This window comes from Lontra canadensis, unplaced genomic scaffold (assembly GCF_010015895.1).
Source record: "Lontra canadensis isolate GAN:19392208 unplaced genomic scaffold, GSC_riverotter_1.0 scaffold9, whole genome shotgun sequence".
NCBI lineage: Eukaryota > Metazoa > Chordata > Mammalia > Carnivora > Mustelidae > Lontra > Lontra canadensis.
This window is the reverse complement of record NW_022631003.1, coordinates 10,167,442-10,183,239: the sequence shown is the minus strand read 5'-3', so window position 1 is coordinate 10,183,239 and position 15,798 is coordinate 10,167,442. Positions and strand designations below refer to the sequence as shown.

General features: G+C 40.9%; 1 protein-coding gene across 2 annotated transcripts in view; it reads left to right on the top strand.

The window, feature by feature from the left end:
- The window catches only part of LGR5 (leucine rich repeat containing G protein-coupled receptor 5), a 123,229-nt gene extending 109,366 nt beyond the window's left edge, over positions 1 to 13,863 (top strand). For both annotated transcript variants that reach the window (XM_032854795.1, XM_032854794.1), the window contains 7 exons: positions 2,074 to 2,139; positions 3,059 to 3,130; positions 6,933 to 7,004; positions 7,781 to 7,906; positions 9,009 to 9,154; positions 10,724 to 10,807; positions 12,442 to 13,863. In XM_032854795.1, coding sequence (XP_032710686.1) covers positions 2,074 to 2,139; positions 3,059 to 3,130; positions 6,933 to 7,004; positions 7,781 to 7,906; positions 9,009 to 9,154; positions 10,724 to 10,807; positions 12,442 to 13,529 — 1,654 coding nt within the window. In that variant the 3' untranslated portion in view covers positions 13,530 to 13,863. The remainder of the gene's footprint in view (positions 1 to 2,073; positions 2,140 to 3,058; positions 3,131 to 6,932; positions 7,005 to 7,780; positions 7,907 to 9,008; positions 9,155 to 10,723; positions 10,808 to 12,441) is intronic.
- The last annotated feature ends 1,935 nt before the right edge of the window (positions 13,864 to 15,798 follow it).

The following is a 15,798-nucleotide window of genomic DNA, read 5'->3' as shown; positions in this document are numbered from 1 at the left end:
GAACTGCATAAATGGAGGCTGACTGGCAAATTGGTTAAGAGCAAAGGCTCTGGGGGTCTGTGTTTCTGGTTCAAACCCAGTCTCCCTATATACCAGCAAGATACCTTGAGCAAGTTATTTATCCCCTCTGGGGCTCCATCTCCCAATCTATAAAATAGAGATACAGCCACTTCCTTCAGAGGATCATCATGAGGATTAAGTGAGTTACTACATGTCAAATGCTTATACACACACCTGGAACATTGTAAACTCTCAGGGAGTGTTAGCTCTTATCAACTTCTTTCTCACTTCCCTTGGACCATTACTCTTTCTTCAAGCTCTTCTTTTCTCCATTTGAAACTTGAAAGGTCTGAAAGAACACAGATACATTAACCACAGGAGCTTGTCAGTTTCAAAGCCCTTCAACCTCTAACTTTGATTTGTTCTTCATGACACCATGCCAGTTCAGCAGAACAAGGATCTTCTCCTTTAAGGAGAGAACTGAAAAAAGGCATAATGTTTGGCCAGTGTATCAACCAAGATGAAGAATCAGTTGAAGTTGAGAGTAGAACTCGGAGTGCCAAGCTCTACTACAATCTACTTTATGTTCTGGATGCACAGATCTGTGAGCTCCCCGCCCCCCCTTTGACTGAATCATCCACGGAGTGCCTGTTACATGGGGAAACTACACTGTTGAAATTGTGCCCCAGGTTCTTCACTTTCATGGGAATTACTGGACTGTGTGTGACTCTCCCCACTAAGTAGCTGGTGATCTAAAGGGAATTATTTCACATCGTATGATGATAATCAGTGTCTTCCTCATAAGGTGACCACAAGCACTCAGTGAAATAATTTAGGGAAAGCTATAAACATGGTGTCTATATTTAAGAAGTGCTTGATGAATGTTAGCAGTGAAAATCACTAGGTAGAAAGTAGGCACAAGTGCCCCTGTGTCTTTGTGTCGAAGGTGTTCTGTATCTTCTACTAAGAGGTACACAGAAGGATTTGTCCCCTTGCAGTCTGTGAGAACAAGTGAACCAAATTATTATCAGCTGTGACGATATGTATGTCCATTTTCTCACATACACTCTTTTAAAAAATTTACGCCATTTTGTTGACCAGGTATATTTGTGCCCAGGTTTGGGTTTTTTTCGTTTTTTGTTTGGTTTGGTTTGGTTTGAGTCTTTCAAACCTCTGGTATAAACTACAAATTTGTGTTTGCAAACAGCTTCATCTGCATTATGTTTGTGTAGTAAATGAACTGTCTTTCTATATAAATTCCATTCATTCAAAAAATGTAGAGTGGAGTGCTCAATGACAAGAACAAAATAATTTAAAAGCCTCTTAGAAAGCAGTATGGATTTTCCAGTTGCATAGTAGTGATCTGGTTTTAAGAATTAGAATCAGGCATGAAAGTGTGTTGTTAGTTGATTAGCTGATAACTTTTTAAACATGAGACAAGATTTTTTTTTAAGTATCTATGTTACTTTATCTACTAGCTTTCTTTTTTTAAGCTTTCTGCAAATTACCATGGCTTGTTTTAGATTAGTTATATTATACTATAAATATGTCCAGATGTTTTTGTTATTCTGTAATTTGTTGAGTTTTGGCTGAAGACTTTCTTAGATTTTTTTTTTCCCTCTTGCCGTGATTGATTTCAAAATTAGTGCTATGTTTTGAATTGTTGTTGGGTTTTTTTTTTTTTAGTTGATTAGAAAAGAACCAACAATGATTCTCTTAGCTATAGAGATATAGCAGCTCTTAGAGAGGCACAATTATTTAATTTAATTTGTACTCATTTCAGTAAGATAATAGCTAGGACATTGTAGATCATCACTAACAAAATATAAATAAATTCACTAAGTAAATTATTTAAATCAATTAAAGAAGTACAACAGCTACATTTCAGTAAATGTTTGGATCTATGCTTAATCCAATAATGCCTGTGACTACCTGCTCCATGTCAGGGCTGGGGAAACATTCAGAGTCTGCCTTTGGGAAATATATCATCTTGGAGGGGAAAGGAGAGCAAAGCATGTTTCCTTAGGATTAATATGTAACAGATTTTTCCCTTTTGTACCTTCTGTTTTCCAGAGATCTATCTTACAACCTACTAGAAGATTTACCCAGTTTTTCAGTCTGCCAAAAGCTTCAGAAAATGTATGTCTATCAGAGTCTCTAAGTCACTTAACAAAAAACAAGAGCCAAAACTCACATTTCCAGGGGTCACTGGTTTGCTCGCCCCCGTGGTTCACTGGGGAGACATTTGGTGCTTTCCCTTCTCATACACACAAAGTGTGACTGTGTAGGATGGCTATTGAGCTGGGAAACATAGATAATATTATTTTACCATGCACTGTACTGTCACTAAAGCATTTATTGTGCTTTTTCCACCCCAAACTTGGTGTTGTAATAGAACTTCAGTGTTATTGGAACTTTGGGATTTTTCTAAACTTACATATCCAATGAGGGGTGTTACTTGTAAATATGGGAGGGGCTTTGTCGGGTGTTTGTTTCACAGCAGCCATCCTTAGAGGAGGTGCCAGGTTCTTCATATTCAAGATGCCATTGATGACACTTAGGCAGGAAACATTTGAACATTCCTTTCTTAAAATTGCCTCCACAAAACATGAGTCTTATTGCTTTAAAGTCATACTTTGGTTTTGATCAAAATGATATTAACCATCTATCTTTTCCCACTTTGTTTTTCTTTGAATGCCTTTGGGCAATTAAGAGAGAAAAAGAAAGGCAAATCTGTTTTTAAAAGGTAAGGATTTGACACTCTTGAACACCCTCAAAGAATTCTAGAAGGGCCTGGAAGGCAGAGCCAGGTGACTGAACAAGGCCAGCATTAGGAATACAGTCTTACACCCACCCAGAGGAACTTGTTGCTTCAAAAGAGAGGCAACACTCCAGTATATAAATTGGAATGTTCTTCTTTAAGCAAAAAAAAAATTTTTCATCAGTCACTTGGTAGTCACACTTCCTGTGTTCCTTTGATTGAGGGCAGGTAATCCCTCTGTACAAGATCTCTGAAGACTAATCTTTGAAACCAATCTTTGGAACTCTGTCGTTTCAGAGACCTGCGACATAATGAAATCTATGAAATTAAAGTTGACACTTTCCAGCAGTTGCTTAGCCTCCGAACTCTGTGAGTACTGCCTCCCAGCACCTTCCCCCGCACAGAGCACTCTCTTCCCTGGTATTTTCTTTCCGCTGTATACGGGTACTGTTGGACCTGTGTGCCTGTTTTTGCTGTGAAAAGGCAAATCTCTCGATCATGGTGATTTTCAGGAATATATTCAAAAGTAGTAAATTTGCCATCTGCTCTCTGACACGGAACTTGGATAAAGAAGAAGGAGGCCAAGCTGTTGACTTGCCTATGAAACATGTTTCTGTCAGCAGCCTGGAATGGGTAGGGATCATTTTCCACACAGAAATGGGACGACTGCACAATTCTTCCTGCCTGTTCATTTTTTCTGGGTCAACAGTTCTCAGTCTGTGTCTCAGAGTGCTTACGAATCCTCTGGGGGCCACTGTAAAGAATGCTGGCTTCGGGTCCTCACGGGCTTCATGAGTTAGAATCTCTGAGTTGGATCCTAATGATTGCCATTTTAACATGTACACTAAAGTTTGAGCACAGATGCCCTGAAAAAGGCTTCTGTCGATCAGATGACTAAGAATTGTAAATATGGTATCTAGTTCCATTTTATGAGTGAAAACACCATGTACCAGCCATAAATTTAAAAAAAAAAAAAACTTGGTAACAGATTGTTTTCTGTGACAGATCTTTTTCATCTTGAAACCAAATTTCAATGTAATTTTGATGAATAATGACAGTATGTAATGCTTAAACTCTGGTATATGTTGTTAAATACTCCTTTTTTCCTAAAGTTTTTCTTTTCTTTTCTTTTCTTTTTTAAAGATTTATTTATTTATTTGAGAGACAGAGGGGTGGGAGGGGCAGAAGGGGAGGGAGAAAGAATCTCAAGCAGACTCTGCACTGAGTGTAGAGCCCAAGGCAGGGCTCAGTGTCACGACCCTGAGATCATGACCTGAGCCAGAATCAAGCATTGGTGCTTAACTCACTGAGCCATGCAGGCACTCCCTAAAGTTTTTCTTAATACTTAAGAGACTATATCATAGTAAAATAATACCACTCTTCAAAACATTTTAAATTGACACTTAAGAATCATCTCCTCCTAAAAATTGAAAACTATCTTGTTCTGAATTTAAATATATTGCCCTTTCCTTATTTTTGGTATCAGCTTGTGAAGTTCTTCTACTTTTTTTTAGTAAATGTAAAACAAAAATGCATTACCTAACTTCATTACCTGACTTTTTCACCCAGTTGGAGTTCTGGCTATTTCCAAAAGTCAGTTTCCCTGTAAAAGGCTGATATAGTTGATAACACTCTATTATGTCATTGAAATTTGCTAACAGAGTAGAACTTAAATGTTCTCACCAAAAATATCTGTATATTTTTTTCATATACACACAAAATGAAAGACTGACCTCTAACGACACCAGAAGAATGAGACACAGACCCAGAAGGCTCCATGTCTGAGTCTCCCTGAATTCCTCCTGCCCCTTAGACTTCACATCTGTCATCCACCAAACTCTGCCACCTCCAGTTCATCCACTCTTCTGCCACAGGCCCATGGAATGACTCCTGTGGATCGCCACCATCATCGTCCTAACCAGCCTTTCCACCATCCGTTTCCACTCACTCATCCCATTCTCTGAAGAGAATCTTTCTCAAACAGAAATCTAATCATGGTGCTTCCCTGCGTCAAGAATCTTGTTAGTCTCCTATTGTCTTCAAGATTGAGACTAGACTTCCCAGCACCGAGCTTCAAAATCTAACTCCAACCTCATAGTATAACCTCCTGACTCTCAGCCACGCATTCCTAGGCCTCTGACATGCGGTAGCTAGCTCCCGTGTTCTTGCTGCCCATTGGGTTCCTCCCCACTCTCAACTTCCCCCTGCCTGAGCCCTTATAAGAACAAGATCTGCCATGAGCCCATGCCACTCTGATGCATTTTGCACACTCCCTGCCACGGGACTCAAACCTCGGCACTGTCATGCATAGACTGTGCCCTACCCAAAGATGACAAGAACTTTTTTATCATCCACCCCACCCCCTGAGGGTCTAGTGCAGTGGCTCTCTTGTTATTTACTTAAGAATTTCGAACATGTTCTGAACAAAAGCTAGGATAGGGACTCTGATGTCAGTCAGCTCGAGTTGGAATCCCAGCTCCTGAGATGATTCTGTGACTTGGAGCAAGTCCCTTACTGCTCTGTGCGTCACTCCTCACCAGTAAAATGGGGCTAATGACAACACCCACCTCTTAGAGTTGTGCTGACGGTTATGAGAGCAAGCGAGGCATGGGTAGGCAGAAAACCAACCATGTGGCCAAGGCTGAGGCTACAGAGACACAGAGAATGGAGGCTGCGGTTGAGAAAGTGTGCAGCTGCCACCAGACACAAGATTCCCAAGCAGAGAAGGAGGACCAGTGCCCAAGTTCTCTCTCCTGGGCTTCCACTGGGAATCTAGCTGCGACCAGTAGGGAGCCACCTGCAGGGTCAGCCCCAGGCACGGAACAGGGCTGGAGAGCAGAAATGGCTCCTCGGGGGCTGCTGGGAGGACTCCAGCACACAGGTGTACAAACAGGAGAGGAATTACAGTCCTTTGAACATACGAATTCTCCCATATTTACTCGAAAACCCGCCAAAGTGCTATAGGGACCCATGACCGGACTCAGCCTGCATTCCTGATATTCTGTTCCGTGAGGCACACTGGGGGGCACTCTTGTTCCAGCTGAAGCCACCAGGGACTTGGACAGGTGGTAGGACCTGCTCCCCTCGAAGGACAGAGACATTAGGAGCAGCTCAGGAGGAGACAGCCTCCTCACTCAATTTACCGAATCCCCATCTGGAGCTTCCCCACTCCTTCCCTGCCATTTCCTCCCCTTGTTAGCCAAAACTGTTTTCTGTTCTGGGATCCGTGAGGGATCAAAATAAAAAGCCTTCCAGTTTCATCCAGCATAGGGAGCCTTTCAAATGAGAATATAAATATTCTGTAAAGACCATTTATCCAAGATAACTCAGGAGGCCCTGTATCCTAAATAAATCACTCCTCTGAGCTAGAGAAAAGATGACCCGAATCCCTTTCAGTTTCCTCAGTTGTCTACACTTCCATTACATTTATTAGTCAGGCATTCTGAAAGGACAAATTTTAAGTTCATTGTTCCTTTTGTGAAATGTGGAAGTCCTTATTCCTGCTGAATCATCTACATTTCAGCGTGTGTGTATGTGTGTGTGTGTGTGTGTGTGTGTTGAGTGAATTTTATTTCTCCATAGATTGTAGGTTTTCTTTGTTATTAAAGGATTTTATTTTCGACACATTAGCCCCTTTTTTATTTATTTTGCAGTTAAGAATTTAAATGTGCATCTCCTTTACTGGGGATTTTTTTTTTAATACTTCTCAGTGTTTCTCTTGCGGCCTGACCTACCCTACAATGTACAGAAAGCGTTTTTGAGTTTCATTACATGTGCAGGACATTTTATCCACTTCCAATTCATCAGAGGAGGACCCTCAGAAGTCCTGTGTCTTAACTCCTCCTCCACCTCTGCTCATCTCAGAAGTGCCCCCATAAAATTTCGCGGCCATGTTTTAGTCAACATTTTAGCAGAGAGTAAAATCTAAAATATCCACTTGCGTGATTTTTCCTTGATTGTTTTAAAACAAGTTTGATTTAAAGTTCCCTCTTCAGTCACTTGATACTACTAATACCTTTCTCTGAACGCTGATTTGATAAGCTTATTGCTATGTCCTGAAGGGAAGTTAAGTTTTGGCAGAAGAACGAATATATGTGGTAAAACTTCACACAATCTTTTTTTTTTTTTAATATATAATCTTCTCACTTGCCTCATTATTTTTTTTAAATAGGAATTTAGCCTGGAACAAAATCGCCATCATTCATCCCAATGCGTTTTCCACTTTGCCATCTCTAAGAAAGCTGTGAGTATTTTCGTGACTTGTTTATGGCATGTTTTAAATAATTGGGGGGCCACCTAAATTCATAAAAAATGTTGGTTTTGCCGAAGAGGCCACGTGCACGGATTGCCTGGCCATTAGTGCTCTGGACATTGGAGCTGAGTCAGACCAGAGAGGAGCACCCCCCACCCCACCCTTCCATGGCCACGGGGGGTTGGGGGGGCGGGTTGGGGGTGGCCTGACATGTGTAATTGAAGATCTGGGTGACAGCTGGTTCTGGTTATTGAGGTGAAATTTTCCATTTTAGCTGAGCAATCAGGTGGGATAGAATAAGATGTCATTTCAGTTCCAAAGTGTTTTCATTTCATATTTGCCATCCTGAGAGAAAACTTTGCTGTCCTGTCCCCCACCCCCATGCTACCTCCCCTCTGCTTCTTACACCTTCCTCTCCCTTCTCCCTTGTCGAAAGGAGAAGTTGCTGGTCAGACAGAGTTAAGGGGAGGAAAGAGAATAAACCCGACAGCGTCTTGCCCCTCCTGCCCAACTTAATCCATTCAATATCACTTTTCAAATTAGCTTTAGCACCTCCTTCCACTGATTTTTGATGTCCCCACCCGACAAAATGAAGCTGAATGTGGAAATTACAATTTGGATGTGATTGAAACAAGTCCCCCCTGCAATTCTGATTTTAAGTCATAAAGTGATCAGAAGCTAAACCTAAAAGGTTGCCTTTTTTTTTTAAACATCGATGCTTTCTGCAAACACAGACCAAAAGCCAATTGTTGTTTGATGTTTTACAGGGACCTATCCTCCAACCGCCTGTCGTCTTTTCCTGTAACGGGGTTACATGGTTTAACTCACTTAAAATTAACAGGAAATCATGCCTTACAGAGCTTGATATCATCTGAAAACTTTCCAGAACTCAAGTGAGTTTGTCATTAAAACTAATAAGATACATTTGTGGTCATGCGAAATAATAGACGTGTTATAGTAGTTTTCAAAATTTATGAGGTCATGGGACTCTTTTGAATTGTATTTCATGCCCTCAAGTCCCCCACCCCTAGGGCATTGTTAGGACAAACCCTGAAGGGGGAGACTTCGTCTTCCTGATCACATTTCCTTTCTTCCTCAAAGATGCCTCCCAGAATCCTAGTGTTCACAGGAAGAGTTTGAAAACCATCGATCCATGAGATATAAACTAGGACACATAATTAAATAACATGACAACATTATTGTAGTGAAAAACTGCTTACGTTTTTAATTTTATTAGCTTGTTATATGTTCTAATAAAATGTACTAAATTCATATTTCTTTGAGGATGTAATGCTCTTTAAAATCTGTTATGCTTATTACTGTTAAAAAATCCCTTGAAAGACTATATATATATATATATATGTGTGTGTGTGTGCGTATATATATATACATATATATATGTGTGTGTATATGTATACATGTACGTACGTGTATGGGTATATACATACGTATACGTATTTTTTAAACCACAGGACATTCCATATACTTTTAAAACCATAACCCCAAAAGAGAGTTTGGAAAGTAAAAGAGAGTAAAAATCTAAAAATACCCCCTAAACAACTTTTTATTTTATTTCCTTTCAGACTTTGTTTCCAATGTATTTTTAATCATTAGAACTACAGTACATATATGAACTTACATCATGTTTTCATTACTTTACATTATGTCATACCATAAGCACTTTTTAATGGTGCTACAATTTTCCTAGCAGTCATTTTTTTAACTTCTCTATTATGGAAATTTTCAAGCACCAAAGTAGAGAAAATAATATAATATATGCATCACTCAACCTCAGCAATTATCAGCATTTCATGGCAACTCCATTGTTATTATAAATAGTACAGTAATGAACATCTTTGTACACAGTTAATACTTTAGTTTCTTAATTAAGGCTAAGATCCAAAGACAGAATTATTGAGTGAAGAACATGAACACTACCTTCAACAACCTGTGTCTTTAAGTATGTGTTTTTTGTTTGATTTCATTCATTTAAAGGGTTATAGAAATGCCTTATGCTTACCAGTGTTGTGCATTTGGAGTGTGTGAGAATGTCTATAAAATATCTAATCAATGGAATAAAGAGGACAACAGCAGTACAGATGACCTTCATAAGAAAGATGCTGGAATGTTTCAAGTTCAAGGTAAGACTTGCTATGTCACAGTGATGAAATTGTATCTAGAAGGGTCTTGAAAAGTCATCAAACAAGTCATCTGAACTCCAGACAAGTCCCTATGTAACCAGCCCCAGCAAGTTGGCCATCAATCTCACTACTTAAAGACTCCCAAAGAAAGAGAAATATCCCTTGGGATTCGTTCTAAAAGTTCATCTTTTCCGTAAGTGATTTCTTCATACTTTTATTTACGATTCAATCCCCCATGGCATAGACTGTCCTCGGGGGTAATTCTTAATATTGATGTTAATATTTCCGTAAGCTTTTAAAAGGGCCTCATCCTTATGGATACCTTTTTTTTAAAAAACATGTTTCTGAGTGGTTTTCTCCAGAAGACAAAATCCTCTTTTATTCTTAGGACCTGAGAGGAGTAGCCAGTACGGGTATTTAGATGCCTCCATATGTCAGCAGAAGGGCTGAAGAATCCCAATTCTCATCCAACTAATTCTAAAACATTCTCTCCTCCCACCACCCCCCCATAGAGGTATCTGTCAGGAAGGTGAAATGAGATCATGTCTGTAAAGCACTTGGCTTTCCTTGAAGTAAGACCTTACTTAAACCGACAGCAATGCCCCTGAAACCACACCTGTGGTAAAAAGGAGACGCCATGGCAGCCCCCACTTGCCTTTCCCTGCCAACCCTGCAAGTTTGCACAAAGTCTAAGCAGACTGGCTTCTTTTCCTTTGGGCCCTAATGATTTGTTGATTCCCAGGCAAGTGTGATTCCGTCTGTCTGACTGTTAACTTACCATCTCTGTATGTACACACATCAGTTTAAAGAGCTGATATTTTAGCTTTGGCTTTTTTGTTTGAGGCCACAGCATGTATCTGGCTCCTGTTTTTCCCTTAGTTTTTGCTCTCACTGCTTCATCTGTGTTAATTTCTACTATATTCATTCACTCAGGAAAAAAAAAATTAGTGCCTACTGTGGACCAGGAGGAACATAATGGACAAGAAAGACAAAGCTCTTCGGGGAGTTCATGTTTACGAGCAGTGATTCTGTATGTTAGGTCACTAAACTCCTGTTTCATAAATAGGTGCTAAACTGAGCACTAAGCAGTAACTTGATTTGTGCTTTGTTAAGCAGAATCTTCAGGAAAGATAGAAACTTACTCTGATTCTTCTTCTCGTGCTCAGAGAACACAGCCCAGAACCTTGGCACTCTAGCTATCTAAGCACTGGAAAATTGGATAAAGAGAGGCCCACAGCCTCTCTCCAACTTAGGTCAGTGCAATTTGGGACCATCCTGAGCTGCAGGGAACAAGGACAAAATGAGAGAGCTAAAGTGTTATGGCCCAGAGCCTGGGGTTACCCTCCCTCACCCCCACTTCATCTGGAATACTATGTCATATAGTGGCTCAAGTAGAACATCCAAAAGCAACTTTATAATAGATTGCCAGAAAGCCGGAGCTCAGGAAAAAGTGGCACGTCTGGGCTTCCGTTCCCTTTGTGACCTTTCATGTCTTGAGGATGTGGTCCTGGGATGTAGTCCCCAGGAAGGAGAGACAGAACCTCATTCCAGGGCCTCTCATTCCTGCAGATGAGCGGGATCTTGAAGATTTCCTGCTGGACTTTGAGGAAGACCTGAAAGTCCTTCATTCGGCGCAGTGCTCACCTTCCCCAGGTGAGAAGGGTCCACAACTGGGCTGTCCATGCACACGCTGACTCTGAGGCCATCAGTGACATACTGGCCACCCTTCAAAGCAAAATCTGTGCTGCCTTTGAGGCTCTTATATCCCTCCCTGTGGGGACCTTTAAAATAGAAATGTCCATTCCCTAGACTTGGTCCCCCCTCATAGACAGGGTTTCTGTGAAAGACTTGATTAAGATTAATGAAAACTGAAGAACCAATCAAGCACATGCAGTTTTTTAAAATATTTATTTATGTGTTTATGTATTTAATTTTAATTTTTTATTTACCTGAGTGGGGGAGCGTGCACAGGCTGTGGGTGGGGGGATGGGGAGTTCTCGAGGAACAGATGGGGAGGGAAAGATTCTCAAGCAGACTCCCTGCTGAGCGATGTTGATGAGTCAGGGCTCTATCCCATGACCTTGATTGAGATCATGACTTGAGCCAAAACCAAGAGTCCAATTAACCAAAGGGGCCACCCAGATGCCCTATATAGGCAATTTTTTTTTAAGATTTTATTTATTTATTAGACAGAGATCACAAGTAGGCAGAGAGGCAGGCAGAGAGAGAGAGGGAAGCAGGCTCCCTGCTGAGCAGAAAGCCCGATGCGGGGCTCGATCCCAGGACCCCGGGATCATGACCTGAGCCGAAGGCAGAGGCTTTTACCCACTGAGCCACTCAGGAGCCCCTATATAGGCAATTTTTAAATGATAGCAGCAGTCTAGCCTTAATTAGTACATAGCAGTCTTGCTTCATGTAATCATTTATTTTTTAAAATTTCCGGGGCACCTGGGTGGCTCAGCAGGTTAAGGCCTCTGCCTTCAGCTCAGGTCATGATCTCAGGGTCTTGGGATCGAGCCCCACATCGGGCTCTCTGCTCAGCAGCGAGCCGGCTTCCTCTTCTCTCCCTCTCTGCCAGCCTCTCTGCCTACTTGTGATCTCTGTCTGTCAAATAAATAAATAAAATCTTAAAATAAAATAAAATTTCCTCTTTCCTAAATAGCTATTTGATTAAAGCAAATAATAGTTTATACAGACAAGTAAAAAGGTGTAGATTGACTTCATGTAATTGTCCCATTCCCAGGAACAGGATGGGCCAGCTCGGGGCATGGGGGGTGGGTGCGGGGTGGAAGGCAGCTGGGAAGGGTTGATACTTTATTTTCAACAATAGGATTCTGTTACTCTCAAACATCAAACCTAAGATGAAATTTCCATGAAATGCACTCTCATCATACCCATACTTCCCCTTCTAATATTATGGAGTATTTTCCTGGGATTTTCTTTTTCTGCTTCCAGAACATTTTTGAAGCATTCTGAAAAACTACGTAATGAAAAGCCCAGGAGATCTGGCTTTTCACCTGGCCTCAACTCCACTGTATTTGGGGGAACATAATCAAGTGATTGAAACTCCCCATCTCCATTTCTGTGTGTTTAGGTTCAAAACATGAGCACCTGCTGTTCATGTTTTCACAGTAGTTAAAGTAGAACACGCCACAGGGGAACTGTGTGCTACTCTGGCTGTTACTGGCCTCTCTCTCGGCATCCTAAGAAGAGAAACAAAAAGGTAATGTGGCAGAAGTTGTGAACCCTAGTTTGATACCCAGTTTTTTTCTTCCTTGGACTTCTAGGCCCCTTCAAACTCTGCGAGTACCTGTTTGGTAGTTGGCTGATCAGAATTGGAGTGTGGACCATTGCCATTTTGGCGCTTACTTGCAATGCCTTGGTGACCTCGACCGTGTTCAGAGCCCCTCTGTACATTTCCTCCATAAAACTTTTAATTGGGTTAATAGCAGCTGTGAACATGCTCATGGGGGTCTCCAGCGCTGTGCTGGCGGGTGTGGATGCGTTCACTTTTGGCAGCTTTGCCCAGCATGGGGCCTGGTGGGAACAGGGGGTCGGTTGTCAAGTCGTCGGGTTTTTGTCCATTTTTGCTTCGGAATCATCTGTTTTCCTGCTCACTCTGGCGGCCCTGGAGCGTGGCTTCTCTGTTAGGTGCTCTGCAAAATTTGAAAGGAAAACTCCTTTCTCCTGTCTGAAAGCAGTCATTCTGCTCTGCGCGGTGCTGGCCCTGACCATCGCCACAGTTCCGCTGCTAGGGGCCAGTGAGTTCAGCGCCTCCCCACTCTGCCTCCCCCTGCCCTTTGGCGATCCCAGCACCACGGGCTACATGGTTGCGCTTGTCTTGCTCAACTCTCTTTGCTTCCTGGTGATGACCATTGCCTACACCAAGCTCTACTGCAATCTGGAAAAGGGAGACCTAGAGAACATGTGGGACTGTTCTATGGTGAAGCACATTGCTCTCTTGCTCTTCACCAACTGTATCCTTTACTGTCCCGTGGCCTTCCTGTCCTTCTCCTCCTTACTAAACCTCACCTTTATCAGTCCTGAAGTGATTAAGTTTATCCTCCTGGTGATTGTCCCGCTTCCTGCCTGCCTCAATCCCCTTCTCTACATCCTCTTCAATCCCCATTTTAAGGAGGATCTGGGGAGCCTGGGAAAACAACCCCACTTCTGGACCAGATCGAGAAACCCAAGCCTGATGTCTATTAACTCTGATGATGTCGAGAAGCAGTCCTGTGACTCAACCCAAGCCTTGGTAACCTTCACCAGCGCCAGCATTGCCTACGACCTGCCTTCCAATTCCGTGTCACCACCAGCTTACCCAGTGACCGAAAGCTGTCACCTTTCATCTGTGGCATTTGTCCCATGTCTCTAATTCACCTGTGGGAGAAAAAGTTTTTAAACATTGAAAACCCAAAAACATGAGAGTGGGTACATCAGAGCAGTAACTAAGAATAGCTGGTGGAAACTTTGTTTTTGGTATCTCTCAGTGTGGAAAAAGCTGAAAACCTGTTGATACTGGAGAGTGAAAAGTAAGTCTAACTGCTGCTTGTATAACTCATTCAGATATAAGAGATAGATCAGTCACACTATTTAGGTATGCCCAGATTTTTAAAAAACAGATCTGAAATGTTCAAAAGAGATTCCCCATGATTTCTACCAGATTCTTTTTCAACTCACCAATCTAATTATTTGGGGAGAGAGGCAGAACCACTCGCTTACGAAAGAGGTTTTAAACCTGAAAAACCCCTCAAAAGATGGTGAGAGATGTTTGGAAAATAGGGTTTTAAATGGCCTACATGATGAAGGCGAGGCTGTGACCAGTAGGATTTCATTTTAATGACCATGTGGATGTTTTAGCCGTCCTTCACTTTTCCTCACAAAGGATCCTTCCAGTCACCAGTCCCCTCCTGAATGGATAATGTAGGGCATTCCTAGTTAGATTCACATCCTTTCTAGACGTGCCAGATTTTTATGTATCAGCATGAGATAGTTCCACCTCAGTGAAGTAAAACTGCCTACAAGTATTTTGAAAGGAAAATAAACTTAAATTCTTAAATTGACATGAAGGCGATCATGTAGAAGTGAAGTTTGCTTTGTCTAACTCATTGTTAACTCCTTGCTGTCCAGCACTCAGAAGAAAAGTCCGTTGCTGGCAATGGATATACCTGGAAAAGATGGTGAGCAACCTGAGAGGTTTTGGGGTTTTTTTGTTTGTTTGTTTTATTGTTGTTGTTGTTGTTTTCAGGTGAGTGCACACTTCTTGCAGGAGGTCTTTTCAGTTGATTCAAACTAATGTGCATTTTTAGGAAATGACCAAATGCAGACCGACATAAATTAAATGCACAGGCATCATCACTTCACACATGTGTATAGTAGTTCTAGCAACGGTGTCTGAAACCACTTTGGACTCAACAGGGATTTGGTAACATATCCTGTTTATTTAGCTTGGTTTTAGCTGTGTTGTCTCTGGACCAGCCCACATGATGTCAGGAACATGACTTCTGTGCTTATTCCATATGTAATACATGTGTTAAGTATTTTAAGAAGCAAAATTATTAAATACTAAAGGTCAAAGGATTAATTTGTAACTTCTATTATACTACATTAGCTGCAGTACATCCAAATCAAAAGACTGTTAGGTAGATTTATTTTTATATAAGCATGTTTATTTTGATCAGATGTTTTAACTTGGAATTAAAAAAAATACATTTATGAGATGTTTTATAAGATGTGTAAATATAGAACTGTATTTATTACTACGATAAAGATTCAGTAACACTAAGGACCATGATAATAAACCATGTACAGTGGCATATTCTTCCATATATATTGTGTTTCTCTGCCCATTTTCTTTAAATTCATTAACTGTATATAATATGTGTAAATGTATAGTACTTGTAAATAGATTCCAAACTTGCTTTTCTATTGGGTACAAAATAAAAGAAATTTGTAATAAAATGTGTGACTATAAAACAAAGTATCTTCAGCTCTTTTTGAGCCCACAGGCAAATATATGGTCTCCTAAGTGTTTTTTATTTCTAATGTATAAGTACATTTGCTATTGAAGTATTTTCACCTCAATATTTTAGGTACTTTGGACTTACCATAAGAAGTAAACACTTCACAAGAACAAACCAAAATATCTTTACCAACTCCTGGATTATGTTAAGTAGGACTAATAAGCTATTTTGTCAAGGCAAATGACTTGGTAAAGTTTATTGTCCCCAGTGAGGGTTTGGATTTCATAGCCAGAACCTATTTCTTTTGCAACATAAAAAGAAAAAAAACTCCACAACTAGAAAGAAATATATAAATAACAAATCAATCTTAAAATTATTCAACATGAACATGAGTTTTCTATAAATTCTTCCTTTAAAAAAACCCTATTACATGACCCTGTCAAGGCCAAAATGTTTTCTAAGGACATGCAATTCTCAGGGCACAAAGAAATGCACTGTTCCCCTTCAGTTCCCATCCCCCAAAACATAAGAAAAGAAATGACTTTCCTAACATCTTGTGCCAAACCCTTGCAGCTTCAGCAGTGATTCCTGCTGTCCCCATACAGGTCACAAAATGAAACTGTCAAGTCTGGTTGGAGGCCCAGCATTATTGCTAAGAGGACCCATACTTACTGAGCACCC